At 31.2% G+C, this 17,301-nt stretch overlaps 1 protein-coding gene across 23 annotated transcripts in view; it reads left to right on the top strand.

Annotated features, from left to right (window-relative positions):
- The window catches only part of ADGRL3 (adhesion G protein-coupled receptor L3), an 867,440-nt gene that overhangs the window by 847,815 nt on the left and 2,324 nt on the right, over window positions 1-17,301 (top strand). The window contains exons 24-25 of one of the 23 annotated variants that reach the window (XM_079920003.1): window positions 11,668-11,796; window positions 16,401-16,418. The exons of the other annotated variants lie outside the window; for them this stretch is intronic. Coding sequence (XP_079776129.1) covers window positions 11,668-11,796; window positions 16,401-16,418 — 147 coding nt within the window. The remainder of the gene's footprint in view (window positions 1-11,667; window positions 11,797-16,400; window positions 16,419-17,301) is intronic. 23 annotated transcript variants of the gene reach the window in all.

The raw sequence follows: 17,301 nt of genomic DNA on the forward strand, positions 1-17,301 counted from the left end.
CAATATTAAAAATGGTTTTATTATTATTATTATTATAGTTTTCAAAGATCCCTTCACAAAGGCTTATTTATGTAGAGTAGATTTCTCATTTTTATGATATATTATCTTACTGCCTTTATATATAGTTAGCAGTATCTCTTACCTCTTTGTTATAAATCAGACAAGCCACAGTGGGTTACCTTGATAACTTCTAAATATGGTGCTATAGAACATTTCCAATTGGTTTTAAAATATTACTGTTTTGTATAAGTTGCTGAGAATGTAATTTTTTTTAGAAAACAGTATCTTTTTTGAGAACTAAATGTGAATACTACAACTTATCTTCAGAAATTAGTGGTATTCTTTTCTCTGATAGAACACAATGTGCCTCTTTATACTCTTGGTGAAGTTGGGATTTCTCCTTTAGTGTGTGTAACTATCATTTACCTGTTTTACACTGTTCATTATTTATTATCCATTATCTTTATATCCATGAAGAACCTGGGTTTTCTGGCAATTTGTCCAAAATCACATGGCTAATAAAGAACACAATCTAAATTCCAAACGACGGCTTTCTGACCACACAGCCCTACTTACAATAATAAAAATGTTCGTTATTTTCTTATGATGACAGCTTTACATGAAGCTTGCTGAAGACTAGAATTAGGTTTCCAAGAATGTATTTCAGAATGATTTTTATCACCTCATGGAAATAAGATATTCTTAAAGCACAATTATTCACATCTTTATTTCTTAATTTCCTTGATGTACTATTCATTTCTTTCCACTTTATTTTGTTATAAGTGCAATTCTTTAGAGTGGATTCATTCATCCTATTTACTTAGGGAAGGAGAAGCTTTAAAATATTGTGAATATATGGGGAGATGGATTGACCAATAACATTTTTTTACAAAACTATTTGATATCAAATATGCTGAATTACTATACATAACTGTTCAGTTGTAGGACTTAGATTGCAAGAATTTTATAATCATTCTTTTCTCCTGGAAGTTCTCAAATACCAAAAATCTCAAGATATTTTATTAGTAGAATCCTTTTATCTTTAATTTTTAATTTCTTATATTTCAGTAAAAGGATAAATATTTTGGTCAGAGCAAAGACTGTGTTTAAAAAATCTGGTAAATAGCTTCTGCCTATAATCATTTAGTAATAGAACCAAAAGTATAACTTTCCCAAATCTCTGTACTCCTGAATTTGATATTCCTTGAAACTGTGTCCTCTGTCAGGGCAATATAATAATGCCTAGAACAGATAGGAAATTTATTTGAGTTGACTTCAAATAGGTAGTGATAATGTTATAAATTAAACTTCTTATTACTTTTATGTGCTAATTCCAGTTTTTTAAAAACTATGAAATGCCTTATAATTCAAATTTTAAAAGCAAAAAAAACTGGACTGTACCTCTCATCTGGAAAAATATTCCTACTGTATTATAAGCATAAAATTGTGATGCTATAAATGCGGTATATAATAACCAAAGTTAACTAAAAGTCATCACTTGTTCAGATTATTTTTTTCTAAGAAATAGATTATATTAACCTATATCTGCTATTTGAAAGTGAATAGAAGTTAGTTCATTTACATGAAAAATTAAAATATGGAAATAGAATATATGTTTAGCATAAGAAGCTCTTAGAAAAAAAAGATACTTAAATACCAATAATTGTGTATTATCCAAGATAGCCCCTGTTTATTGCACACTGAGACTTGCACTTTATATAGTTCAGCCTTATATACTGCATGCCATTTAAAAATAAGTGTTTATGTGATAGGCTCTCCTATAATCTTCATAATAGACTTTCCTCATAGTTTATTATTATAAGGAATGTGGGTGCTTTAAAAAGTAAAACAAGTTACCCATCACATTCATAGATAGTAATATATAACCCCAGAAAAATCACTGGAGAACTAAGAAAGATTTAAAAGGATATACAGATTGAAGGAAGACAATTAGTCTTGATGTAGAAAAATAGAAACAATATGTTTCCTGAAACAGTCTCAGTCTAAACAGAACAGAGCTGGTTATAATTATATGACAAAATAAGCCTTCTCTGAACAACATAATCAAGAATCTCTTTATTCATAGATATCTTGTTTTAATTCATATCTACTTTTCTCTCACATACTTTTTTTCAAATAAATTTCCAAATATAAAATTCAGGTTTTAGCTGGTATAGACTTTCTGCATACGAGTTTGTAAAATTTGTACAATATAAGAAAATATACCAATAGAGGGCAGAGAAGTATATGAAAAGTCATATTTTCTTCAAATTGGTAAATTATTTTATATTGTTAAGTAGTTATACTTTCCTTTGTTCTGAGGTTTGTTTTATTCAGCAAAACTTCACAAGCAGTGTGAATTTACAAATAAAATGTAAAGCAGTGTGTGATTTACAAATAAACACAGCTGTGGGAATGACTACATTCTTACTAGAAAGAAATGGAATTTACTGCTATTTTACCTGTGGATAAGCATACTTGACCCATTATCTTTGGGCTCAGTATTCTTTGTTTTGAGTACTATGCCAATGTATTGAAAATATCCAAGTTAAAAGCACACAGAAATACATGACTTTGACCACAAAAAATGAGTTTTACAGATGAATGACTGAGTAGTATAGGTTCATCATTTCTACTTGCAAATCAGCCACTCTCTATACTGTAAAACAAAGATTCGTCAAGAATTATGATTTCTAAGCCTACCACTGTTGTCTAGAGCAGTCAGAAAACATAAGAGCTCTGAGAAACTTCTTTTTCAATAAAAAACAATAATGAGTATCTAATGGTATCAGTTTCTCCATTGCAGCACAACCGGGTTGTGTTGAATTTCAGGGCAAAAAAAAAAAAATGTATATACATAAAATAATACTTTAAAGCTTTTAGAAGAAAATATACTTTAGATTTTAGGTTAAAGGAGTTCTTGAAAACAAAGATCATAAATTATAAGAAAAAGACAGATAAGAGTCCTATCTCAAAATTTAAACAGTACTCAAAACAGGTGAGCTACTGGAAGGAGGTGTAAACAATACATATAAAAAACAAAATGTTAATGCATATATTGTATCAATAAATAATCAATAAATAAAATTCAACAACCTAATATGTATGTGGGCAAAAGATAAGAACAGGCAATTCACAGAATAAGAAACCTTTACAACCAATAAATATATGAAAAATTATTCCATCTGTCTGGTAATCAGGAAAATGCAAAGTATAACAGTAATATGAGATACTTCATACTCTATCAAATTGGCAAAATGTCAGCCTGACAATACCATGTCCTAGCAAGAATTTAAGAAATATACACTGCTTATGGGACGTGTGAATTGATACATACATATTTGACAGCATTGTGGCAATATGTTGTAGAATGAAAATGTGGACCACATATGACCCAGGAATTTTACTTCTAAATGTTTATTGTAGAAAAACCCATGTATCTGATGAAGAAGACATGTATAAAGCCAATTAGTGCAAAATAAGGGAGAACAGAATACGTAATTTCTAGGGTTCCCAACTCTAAAGCTTTGAATTTACATAATGACATAGAGGCAACACCTCTACCTTCAGAATATTTCATTTTATACTGAACTAACAATGACCCGATCTGTACTCTGGAGAAGACATGTCATTGAAATCCATATTAATAGATTCCCAGTGAATGAATTAGCTATTAAAAGAAACTGAAGTATCCCTGAACCATTTGAAAGAAATTTAATAGGCAGGTTGATTAAAATTTAATAGCTGACTTGTTGGCTATTAAAAGTGCACAGTGTGATAAATCAAGATGTCAGCTCTTCAATTTATGACTTTAGAAAAAAATGATGAAAAAGATTTTGGCTTTCAATAAAGCATTTCTTTGACACTTTGTAATTTCATTAATTGTTTGAATAAAAACAGTAAAAAATATAAAATTATGGTTTCTATGGCTTTAAAACTTGTATAACTTTTAAGGATAGTATGCAGATTATTTTAGCTTTGTTTATTATTATAAACAACTTGGTCTTGATTAATATGGCTGTCTCTATTTTATAAAGTAGCCCTTTAAAATTGAACTAATCATTGCTTACACTGGCTTTCTGTAGATTGCATGTGTGCTGATATTGTTTTGTTACATAGAAAAGCAAAAAATAGGAAACAAAATATTTAAAATAGAAAATGCCTATTGAATCAGTTCTCCACAGTTCTAGAAGTCTCTTTTATCTATTTACTTTTATTTTTGTTTGTTTATTTATGTTATGTGAATTAATATGTGAATATGAAAATAAAATAATTGAACATTACAGAAAAGCATATTATAAAAAAGTAATGCACTCCTATAAGGCTCCTAATAAAATTTTGTTGAAACATATTTTTGGGAGAGGGTGCTAAAAAATGTTTGAAAATCGCTGATATAAATATGTTTAAGAAAAACTATCAGAGTCATGTGTGACCTTGAATAAATTATGAACATCTCTGGACCTGCGTTTCTTTACATATTGAGCGATGATAGTAGATTAGATAAGATTAAAATCTTATTCCATTGTAAATTCTGGATTATAACCTTTCTCCATTATGTTATACTGCAATTGATTAGGTGATACTTACATACATAAGATATATTTTGGGTATTCTGAATCATTTTTTCCAGTTTTCTTGTTTATATTATAGGTCACTCGCCAAAGAAAGAGACATGTCTTTTTTCCCGTATACCTCTTTTCTTAAATATTGAAAAGGAAATAAAAGCCTCAGGACCCTTTCACCGGAAAGAAGTACAGGCATGTGTGTGCACAACGGAGCACACAAACATACACCAAAAGCATTTTACATACAATTTTAAGGGTTTCACAACTTCATGGATACCATCTCCTGGTGAAAGATTCCTTGCCTTACACTGAAGTTAGTATTCTAATTCTATAGAAAATACCATCATTAGTGAAATTATTTTTACTTGTTACAAAATGAAGTCTCTGCTTTCGGCCAAAATTAATGTGGCCCAAAACAAAACAAAACCCAAGCACAAAGCTGAAAACAAAAGCACAAAGTCATCACTCAGTAGTAACTCTGCTGTGTGTATAACTCTGACTTGTATGCTCAGTCGATATATATAATGAAAATGACTTCATAAAAGAAAAATATGTCAAACCAAAGGAGAGAGAACCATGAGGGAATTAAGTGGAGGATGAGGTACATTAAGAAAGAATCATCCAGGTAAAGCTATTTTATTGAAATAAAACAGAACATTTACCATGTTACATGTTTATACATAAAAATTTGAAAATTGACGTATATTGGTATGTGACTATTAGAGAATGGTGTATTCACTTGGTTCATTAGATCACCGAGGTCTTAATTTATAAAACTTTGCCCATTCAATATGATAAAATAAGAATATAACTACATTTTTTAAAAAATGAAGTGTGAGGGGCGAGCAGAGTGATAGTTCAAGTTATTTTAAGAGCTTTTCAGTATACTTTTGTTAGCCTGCTGTCAAGAAGAAACATTGTTTGAATTATGTTTCTGAATGATATAATATAGATTCAAGTGAGATCCAACTGTCACCTTGTTTCAGATCTGTTCTTTACTTCACAGTTTCAAAGCAGGCAGATCTGCCTTGGAGTTTCAGTCCTCAATTACATGTTCACATTGAACTGACCTAGGCAGTGCTGTCATTCAGGGCCTCCCAATGTCAAAACACCTATTTTATTTTCATAAGGAAAGAAATGTAGCAGTTTTGTGGTAAAAACTACACATTTGAAAAGTGTACTCATTATTCCATTCAAATTTCACTCATTTAAAAACTTTTATATCAAAAACATCAGTCTTCAGGTATAAAGTTAAAAGAAAAAAAACCTCTTCTTAAAATGATTATCTGTGATTTTAAACTTAGTCTTTTTTCAGTAACTTACTGTCTTACAAAAAAATCATCAGAAAAACTTCCCTAAGTTTTTCAGTGTGGAATATGAAAATCCTCTTTTGCTTTCTATCATGCTTTCACCAGAAATAAAGATTTTGTGCTTGGTCTTCTGTCGATAGCCTTGTTAATGATTCACATATGTTGAAATTCAATGTTAATTCCTTTTCCATGGTTTTATGAAAGAGCTGACCCTTGTTTCTGATAGCAAATATGCAGGTATGACTAGACTGTAGCCAGGATTTAAGGACTCAGAGAATTAAAGAACAGCTATTTTTCACAGCCACCTTGAGCTGTTTTACCCTATTTTAGCTTTTTTGAGTAATGGCAGGTTGTACTGTTTTTTTCCCCTCTAATTAATATCTTCAGTTAGTATTCAGGTAGCATTTTCTATTTCCAAATAATTATATGAATGTTTATCTTTGCTTTAAAAGTTTCAGTATTATGGCCACTGGTGTAGTATTAGAAGGAAATAAATCACATTAGAAATTAGACAAATGGCACTCTTCAAAAATTTACTCAAAATATAAAACTATTCATAATTGATAAAATGACTTTAGTTTTCGTATTTTCAGGATGCCATGGATTTCACATAAATTTTTTCTTTAATTAAGGAAATATTTATTGTGCTCTAAGAACTAACCTAGACATGCGGTATAGAGCAGTGAAAAAACAAAAACCCTATGTATTCCCTGTTTTCCTGGGGTTTACATTCCAGTGAAATTAGCACATAAACATGCTTTTCACATACATAGGCTGTAACTACCTCCCAGCATCAACTGATTTGTGTCTTCAAACTGACTAACCAGTAAGCTTAACTTTTCAGCTGAAAAACAGTGACAGATGGTCTGTAAACACTGATCTTCTTGGAAGTCTTCAGCAATTTCACAGCTATTAGAAGGGAAGTTTACAAATCAGAAGTTAGTTGGAGGTAAGAGAAAGAGGCAGGATGGACAGAACCTTGGAAAATAGTATCAGAATTCAAAGTGACCCTATTAAATTGGAGAAGCAGCTAGAAGCAAACAGAATAGACTTAGGCAAAGACAAGTGAAATGCAGTGCAGCTACAGAGAAAAGACAAAAGTAACTGTGCACATAAAAGATGAAGGTAGACAGGTTCTGTGCAGGTTTTTAGGAAAAGATCTAGGCATTGGCAACAAGCAGGTTTTTTTAGCACAGACGGTGCTACCTTTAAAAAGTATAACTGAAATGCCTAAATGTGAGTGGGTACTGTAGGAAACACTTTCTAGGAAAATTGCACTTGTTTGGCATGCCAACAGGAAAAATGGCCTCTTGAGGTCACAGCAAGCTGTGAGTGTCCATTAAAAATTATTAACTTCTTACACTAGGTGAATCAAATGAGGGATAATTGTTCAGTTATTCAGACATCTCCCTCATTCTTTCAAACTAGCAAATTCATAGAGCTTACCCATAACCTTACATTCTTTGCAAAACATTAATCACCAAACTTTACATCCTGCTCTGTAGTTCCTGTGACTGAGCCCTCACTTGTGTTATAACTCTCCACTTTCAGGACTAAATCAGTTTCAGTGACACTAATTATGTTAGTTTTAAATGGTATATGAAGTATAAAGATGAGCAATAGTTAAAAAGAAGCTTAATTTAAATAGTGATTCTTTTTCTATCAGGAAAAAATGTCCTTAATACCAAGGATAAAAAGAAAACTGACTTTATTTTTGTTTTAAATTGTTTTAATGTGTTTGTGTGATTTTAGATTTAATGGCAGGTAGATCTCCAATCATGTCACTCATTAGGGCTGTAGATTAGTAACAGATTCTGTGTTGCACCCAGATTTGAGGAAGCACCCTACTAAAGCCATGTGGCAGGGACTGAATATTGTTCCATTTCACCAACATTGTGTCATAATACAGCTGTATACCAATCCATTTCTGCTATTGTTGCTTGCCTTTCTAGCTCAGCAGGAATTGATGAGATAAATAAGTGAACTTTAAAATTCAGTCTTCCTATATTAGATTTCACTGATATAAGTGCTTTAAATTTAAAGTACATTCAAAAATTAGAAAAACACTAAGAAAAACTGAAAAGGAACTTTATGCTAAGAAAGCTAGAACTAGATTTTCTATACAAATTGTGATAGCTTTGTTAGAATTCCATTATGGAGCTCCATTTTTGTATGATTAAACTTTTTTTATTCTCACATTATTAGCTTTTTTGTAAACTGAACGCTAAACAGAAACCAAAATATTGAGTCACCTGCTTCTTGCTTATGCTTGATTCTTCCCAACTCAATTGTTTCCTTATTCTAACGTATAGATCATCTTTTTTTAAATTACATTCTTTTATCATTTATTTATTAGTTTTTGAATTCAGGTAAATTGACATATTAACATTATACTAGCTTCAGGTGTATAACAATTAAATACTTGTATATATTATGAAATGGTCACCACAATGAGTCTAGTTCACATTCATCACCATAAATAATTACAGTTTTTTTTTCTTCTGATGAGAACTTTTTTTTTTTTTTTTTTTTTTGATGAGAACTTTTAAGCAGATCATCTTCTTTTACATCAGCAGGTAAAAAAAAGGAATATTTTCTTTTTTAAGCTATATGAAGCCAGAGAAAAAAGTGACGAGCCATCTTTCCAGCCTACTGTTTGTTTTCCAGTTAGTTTAAATTACATAATGTGTAGGAATAAAAGGAATGTGTAGAGATGTACATATAAGTCCCAGACATAAAGATCTTACCCTTATTTGATCTATAAGGAAGTGTAAAGAGTTTGAGCAATTTTATATTTTTAAGGTTTTTACCCTAGTTCATTTTAAGTTGCTTACACCTTTCATTTTTTATTTAAATGCTTATTTAGAGTAACTTTAGAAGACAGCTACTTGTGTTAGAAGACTAACTTTCCTTTTTACTTGAGAAAAGGCTGCAATAATAAATATTAGGTAGCAGATACAATTTACAGGTAGTTTGCTTTCTAAAAATGTTGGGCAGACCAAATCCTGTCTCAAACAATTAATCTTAAATTTGTGTAACATCAACAATATCCATGTTTAAGATTAACAGTATTCCATTTCTTATCTGAAAGGCACCATAGCCAACTCTTTTTAGCTTTTCATACTAATATACCATGTATTTAATTCATCAATGGGAAACAATAACCTGATATGCCCATTATATGATAAATTGAAGATCTGTCATCTCACTGTGTAAAGACATCTAAATGTATATGAAGTACAATTTCAGCAAATATTCATCGAGCACACGGAAAACTTCTGTGCTAGTTCTATGCTAGTTCTTTGCAGAATGTGTAGGATGCAAACATATGGCTTATTTCCTGATAAAACTGAAACTTTCTAGCTCTAGCGATCAGACAAGCTTTATTGTCCTTTAAATCAATAGTTCACTTTCCCAATTTTGAGGTTAAAATATTTATTTGACTGGTAATTTACTATAAAACAAAGAGCTATGATTAAGAAAAAATTAAAACTGCCATGGCCAAGTTTTCCATTTTCATTTTTTTAACATTTCTATGAGTGACTGAATGTTCTTGTCGTATTCATTCAATATAGATTACTTTTTATTTTGTTGTAGATTCACTTGCAGTTGTATGAAATGATACAGAGATTATGTACCTTTTACCCAGTTTCCCTCAATAATATCTTGTAAAACTGTACTACAGTGTTACAGCCAGGATATTGACATTGAAACAGTCCTCCAATTTTGTTCAGATTTCTTCTATTTTACTTGTATTTAATTGTATCTGTGTGTGTGTGTGTGTGTGTGTGTGTGTGTGTGTTTAGTTCACTGCAATTCTATCACAAGAGTAAGTCTGTGTATCCACGACCATAGCCAAGATACAGAGTCATTCCATCACCTCAAGGATGCCTCATGCTGCCCTTTTATTACCATACGCACCTCCCTCCCGTTTGCATTTTTAAACCCTGGCAACCACTAATCTATTCTCCATTTCTATAATTTTGTCATTTCAAGAATATATGTATTTATAGAATCATTCAGTTTTTGAATTGTCTCTTTTACCCAGTATAATTCTCTAGAAATTCATCCAGGTCATTATGTGTATTGATAGTTGTTCCTTTTTATTCCTGAGTAATATTCCATGGTATGGATGTGCCACAGATTGTTTAACTGTTCACCAGTTGAGGGACATCTGGGCTCTTTCCCATTACGGGCTATTACAAATAAAGCTGCCATGACCATTCATCTGTAGGTTTTTGTGTGAACATAAATTTCCGGTTCTCTGGGATAAATGTTCAAGAGTACAATTGCTGGGTGGTATGGTAATTGCACGTTTAGTTTTATAAGAAGCTGCCAAACTGTTTTTCAGAGGAGCTGTACTATTTTACATTCCTACCAGCAAAGTACGAGTGATCCAGTTTCTCTTCATCCATGCCAGCATTTTTGTCACCACCATTTTTAAGTGTGTAATGATATCTCATTATGGTTTTAACCTGTATTTTCCTAATGACTAATAACAGTTATTTTCTCATTATGAGCTTGTTTGCCACCTGTATACCCTCTTCCATAAAATGTCTGTTTATACCTTTGGCCCATTTTCTAATTGGATTGTTTTTGGTTTTGTTTCTTGTTGATTGTTTTTTACTGTTGACCTTTGGGAGTTGTCCAAAGTCCCATATATCCCAGATACTATTCCTTTGTTGGATTGCAAATATTTGTAAATTTGTTTGCAAGTATTTTCTCCTGTTCTATATATTTCTATTCTCTAATATATATATTTAAATTAATATATACCTGTGTTTTCAACCTATCCTTATATAATTTGTGTTTTTCTTTCTTCATTTTTCTTTTCTTTATCATCTAACACAAACATACATTCTGCCTATCATTTCCATACATGGCCTAATTATATTTAATAAAACTGTCATTCTCAATTTTTTGCTTTTTTGGTTAAATGACTCTTGAGGGTGGGAGGTTGTAAGCATACTGACAGTATGTTAGAGATTAAGTACATCTGTTCATAAAGAGATGAAAGAGTTTAACTTTGTTACTTTGCTATGCCAAAGTCCAAACAACCAGTTGGAAAATGGAAAATGGAATTATATGTATTGCTTGATACCATGAAGTTAATATTTTATTTAAAATATTTAAAAATAATATCCTTATGATTATTTTATCAGATTTGTAAGTTCACCTAATTAGTATGCTTACTATGGTGTACTAATAAGTGTGATTGCATTTTAGTTTATTTCAATTTAAAGAATTCTTCTTCATAGAATTTTAAGTAATGTCAAAATCTTCTGTTGTGTCAACAGCTGCTCTCCAAATGAGTTTTTTATCATAAATGTTGCCTTTTATTATTTCATTGAAAACAACCCAATGGTTTCCGTGATTGAGGGAATGTTTTGTTTAATTTTAACTTTTCTTCCTGTGTTTTAAACTTTTCTTTCAGCTTTTGTTTTGTGTTATATGTTTTGTTTATACGAAGACTATATTTTGCTTTTTTTTTTAATTTTTCATTTTTAGCAAGCATGGGAATATATTTTTGCTTACACTCTGGGAAAGAGAAGACCCTAAATGTGGCTTAATCAACATTGTAAATCATTTAATTTCTTTCCCATTGAGTTGGATACGTGCCTTGATGGAAACGTGTGCTTTAGTGGCATATATTTTTGAGTCTAACTAGCTGCCTGCCTGTAATCAGGACTATATCAACTGTTGTCATTCTAAATGTTTCCTTTCCTTTTTTTCAAACACATTTGCCTGATTGACCTTTTTTTTTTCTCTGTCTTTCTATGGGGCTGCTCCAGGAGCCATGGCTAATCATCTTATAAGCAATGCTCTGCTTCGTCCGCATGGTACTAACAATCCCTATAATACATTGCTTGGGGAACCGGCGGTCTGTAACAACCCTTCTGTCAGCATGTACAACGCACAAGGTGTGCTGGAGTTTATTTTAATTTTTTCAAGTGAGAGTCCCAGTTTATGTAGCTTTTGTGGCCACATTCTATTTTTCTTTCTTTCTTCCTGCCTTTTCTTTCTTTTGGAAGCAGATGCACAGATTCTTTTTGCCTTCCACCCCTCTTGGTGCTTTTATTTTCCATTTTCCTTAGGTTTTCCTTAGTAAGAAATGGATTCCTTCCTTCTGATAAACAAATGCTTGATTCATCAATATGTTTTTGTTTCTCTGTAATGTTGTAAAGTGTATTGTGGTTTGTCAGTACTTTTCTTGTTGTTGATTGATTTCTATATTAAATACCTATGTATTCATTTTAAGAAATGAGATGTTTGCCTAAGGTAAGTAAGATAAAGGAAGACTTGGTTCAGCAATCTTAAGATCAAGAAAGTAATCTTACTCTGTTATACCATGAATCGCACTCTAGGCACAAACATCACTACAGATGAAAGCACTTAGATCAACTCCATGGAAAACACTGAAATAAGCTGTGGTGGAAAGAACAGTGAATTGAACAGTAGCAGATCAGGTTCTACCATAGCTTGATATTGCCTCTATGAACTGGCTCAGGAAGGTCATGAAATGCTTTTTCTACTGTGACTGCATGTTAAAAACAAAGGTTTTAAATATGGTTCCTCTGTATATCCTCCAAGTTTAAATGATTTAAAAATTTAATTGTATCTCAAACACATAAGCATAAATCTCTTTAAAACCACTTACAATCTAAGCATTTTTACATGACTTTTTACCTTTTCTAAGCTAAAAAATGTATTGGGGTATAAGAAATTTAAAATATTCATATCATAAATAAAGTGACCACAGGCAAAATTTATTCAAGTAAAAGTGTCATAAAAGAAAAATTTTAGTCAGTGATACACCTATTTAAAATTATATTTGAAAGAAAATTCACAATAACAAAGAGACTTTGGTGGTTCCTTCAAATTGGATGAGACAGATTAGCAATATTTTAAATTTTTCCCAGGCAATCTTGAATAAAATTTCTATTATCCTCTTTGGGAATCTGTGTGTGTGTGTGTGTGTGTGTGTGCGCGCGCGCGTGTGTGTGTGTGTTTCTTCTCAGTCAGAGGTAAAAGATTAGTGGCATGAGTGCGAAAAACTTGGTGTGCATGCTTATTCCAGAAAAGCATGTTTGTTGCAACATGGTCATTGGGTGTCTAAAACCATCTGAGTTTCCCAGGTGACACCTTGTCAGATACGAAGGATAATTTTAAATTTAAGGATAATTTTAAATTTAAATTTCAAAAATACCAAAGCCAGTAAGTCAGAAGTGACTTCAGGAATAGTCAAGTTGTTTTTCAATAGGATTAAATAATTAAGCAAACTGTCAGTTTTATCCAGTTTCTTAAGGGCCTACACCTAAGAATCATAGACTTACAATCAAAAGAAGAGATAGAACTCATTGAATCCTCTGTTCCACATTGTGGACGTTCTGTCAACCTGTGCTTAAGTATTTCCTCTAATGAGGCCCTTCCTACCTCGGGATTTTATATATTCAATTGTTGAAGTGCTCCATTCGTTATAAATATTTTTTCTTTCCACCAAGTAGAAATTTGCCTGTGGCTGTGATGCTTAGGTTTGCCTTCTAGAACAAAGATGAGCAGAGCATTTTTCTGCTGTCTGTGGCAATCCTTTAAATATTTGAAGGCAGTTAATCTGGCTTCTTTTAGTCCTCCATTTTCTAGTAAAGCAACCTCAGTGCTATCAGGAGGAGAAAGTTTCTTCATGGTTGTCCCCCTTTGCATTGTCTACCATTTGTCAATGTCCCTATTTCATTGTAGCACTCAATGATGTGTATATTACATAATGCACTAAATGTGGTTTGTCAGAACAATTTTGCAGACCTTATAGAGTCTTGTTTGGGTTTTTCCCTTTATTTTCATTGGGCTAAATGACATAAGTGTGTCATTAGAGTATTTTAAATTGTTCTGACATATTAATAAGTTTTGAATGATGTTAAATGAAGATTTACACCATATTTGCATATTAAATCTATTCTACATTATTCACCTTATACAAAGAGTTGTTGGAAATTGTTTTAAAATAAGTAATAGTTTAGATCATATTTTGTTTAGCTTTTTTGATTATTCAGATATAATTTCTAATGTCTTAAATAATGAAAAACTAACAATCATTAATCTGTATGTTTTCCTTAATTCAGTATCTGCCTTCTTGTCTTATCTTACTCCTGGTATCCTAAATTAGGAGATTTTTCTAAGGATGGAACACTATTATAAACACTATCCAAGAGAAATTCTCACGACAAAATTTAAAATAATACCATATAAATCCAAAGTTTTATTCCTATCGAGCCTATTACTGAATATTGCTATTAAGATTATAAAAAAATGCACAAAGGATTCTTCAGAATGGATTTGATGTTTATGCCAGTAAATTAAATTCTACTGACTTTTCTTAAAAACAAAAGTAAATAATTTTATTATTGGTTTTCAGAGTCAGAAATGGAATTGTTCAACTACTTTATGTTTTAATATTTTTGAGATGTTAAGAAACTATGGTAGTGCTTAAAATAATTTTTTTACCACTGAACAAAAAACTTGGTGATTGTCATATTGCTACTAATCTTATGCTTTCAGATGAATGCACTTATATTCTTACTGGCAAGGTGAAATCTTACATGAAATATAGGTGGCTCGGTATGTACTGGAGTGGATTATGTTGAATTACCACTTGGTTCTGTTCTGTTGGTCCTTTAATTCTGTTGTACCAATGCCATTCAAGCAAAGAAGCATTCAGATTTAAAGTATCCATTTTTGTTTGTGATGCCTTTATTTAAAATATGTAAAGATATGTTACAGTATTACTAATGCATATAGAGTTAGGAATAAAGATAAATAATATAATTTTGTTATATTAGATTCAGATTCTATCTGTGGAAATATTTAAAACTTCATGCATAGTACTTGTGGACCATTATCTTCTTGTCAGTATTGGAGAATTTAGTTTTTGTTAGATAAATCTCATTATAGATTAACCTGTCAACAAAATGTAATATAGAGAAGTCATGCTTTTACAAGTTAATTTACATTTTAAAGTAACTGAATTCAATTCTAAAACTTTAAAGAAAAACATATCTCTAGGATGGGATATAGTGAAGAATACATTATAGTTGTCAAGAATACAAGGTTATAGTATAAAGTATATAAATAAATATTCTGTTATAGCTTTCAAAGCCTAAGGCAGATGTGAGGAGAAGGAGGTAGATAGTAGTGCACGGAGGCAATCTAGAAGATTCCCATTATGATCCCAGTTCTGCCACTGTTAGCAGAAGTGGCGTTAGATAAGGCTCAGTCTCTTTTGGTTGAAGCTTCCTCATCTTAAAAAGCAGGAACTGAACTTCAGTTATCTCTTATGTGCTTTCCAGTTCTAAAATGTTATCATTTACGGAAGGAGCCATAATGAGCCTACTAGCAATTTCCATCTGTTGCTATACTAGTTTGGCTTTTTATTTCCAATTCTCTTTCTAAATGTGTTTTGAAACTTTAGAAGAAATTTTCTCTGCATTTTGAAATATTGTTGGTCTTTTGCTGAGAAGCAAGTCGACTTTTAAAGTACAAAAACAGTATCTCTAAAGCAACGGCTAAATTATAACAAGTTGGAATCTCTTGAAATGATACAGCCCAATGACATCGCTGGTTTTTATTTTGTGATGATTTAACCTTCTTATAAACAAAATCAGCAAGAGCAGGTTTTTTGACAGGATTAATATATGAGGGTTTTCTTTTTTTAAATAATTTTGCTACTATTGTTTTTAAAGGATTAACTTTTAAAATGTTAGATTGCATATGATTGTGCAACAGTCCAGAAGAAAACCTGATATTGATTGGTGGTATTTTTTCCCCCCTCACATTTTCTTGATACAGAATAATGGTTGCATTTAGCCTTTTTCTTTCTCCATAGTTATACAACTTTTGAATATGAGCTCCAGAAATGACAGTATCGATCAGTATAATTTACAAATGATAAAAAGCACTTGTATAGGTACAGTGGGAGAAAAATAACCTTTGTACATGAAAAAAAAAGATACATAAGAGAAAACACAATTATGAAAAGTTCAAACTGTGGTATTTTTCTCTGTATATAAACAAAAGAATTTATTTATAATCTTGCTGAAAAATTTTAAAGTTAAATGACATTCCTTAGAAGCAAATATGTCCTAACCTATACACACACACATATACATAATACTGAATTTTAGTTGTGGAAATAGTCATAGCTTGCCCTCAAGATTTTACTCTCTTTGGTTGGTGTGATAATTTTAACTTTAAAATAAGTGTGTATTTGTTTGAAATTTACAAACTGCAGAAACGCTTATTAAAGACTCATTAGCATGTATTATGGGGGTTTCTTATTTTCTGACTAACATTTCAGTATTTTTAATTATGATAAACCATGTAACACAGACTCATGAATTTTGGGGCAGTGGAACTATTTCCTTTGACTCTTTTTTCTGCATATCATCAATTTGCTTTTTACTCATGTTTCTTCTACTGTCGCTGTAAGCTTACTTGTTGTTTTTTCTTTCCTTTTCTTCATGCTGTCGTTTAGAGCCCTACAGAGAGACAAGTATGGGAGTAAAGCTAAACATTGCATATCAAATGTAATTTTTTTTAGTTCACTTTTATTGCATCACATATAGATGATGTAGTTATTAAAAACAGTTCATCTCACAATTTAAAAACTAAAGAACCTATGAATCAACTTATATAAATATATGTTAATAGAGATTAGACGCTTTTGTTGTCTGATTCTTTTATTGTGTCACATAACATAGTTGTTAAGTCTCATGTAATGTTTGTGTGAGTTAAATTGTTTTTAAATTAAGCATTTATTTTTGCTAAGTAATTCATAAACTTTTAATTTTCATTACTACATTCCATCATACAAATACATGCAACATACCCAGTTTATTTAACTATGGCTGTTTTCAAGCCATACCCAATGCATTGACAACAGAAGTAATAAACACATGTTTCAATGCATCAGTTGCTCAACCATAACCATCAAGCCTACCATAGCAGCCTCTGCAGCAGCAATCACCCATCACATATGGCCCTTTAAAAAGCATTTACTTTTATTTTTTCTTAACATTGTGGATTTGTCTACAAGATATCTTATAACATGAAAATAAATCACTTCACCCTATGTCTGTGATGGCTGCTTTTTTAATGTATTTAATGCATTGCTATTTTTGAAAACTGTGTTACTTGAATACAGAGTATGCATCAGAAGTCCATATAAAAATTGTTATATTTGGGATACTTTATTTAAACAAGTAATGAACTAGTTGTTTTGGTAAACATAACTGCATCACAGATATAGAATGAATGCTATATTTTCACAAGTTAGTGATGTTTTGACAAGTTTAATAGAATTCTTCAATTAATTGTTCTATAAAGAAATACCCTTTATTATTTAGCAGTATTTGTTAAATGTTTGTGTTTTATTT

The sequence above is a fragment of the Stenella coeruleoalba genome (assembly GCF_951394435.1).
Source record: "Stenella coeruleoalba genome assembly, chromosome: 4".
NCBI classification, from domain to species: domain Eukaryota; kingdom Metazoa; phylum Chordata; class Mammalia; order Artiodactyla; family Delphinidae; genus Stenella; species Stenella coeruleoalba.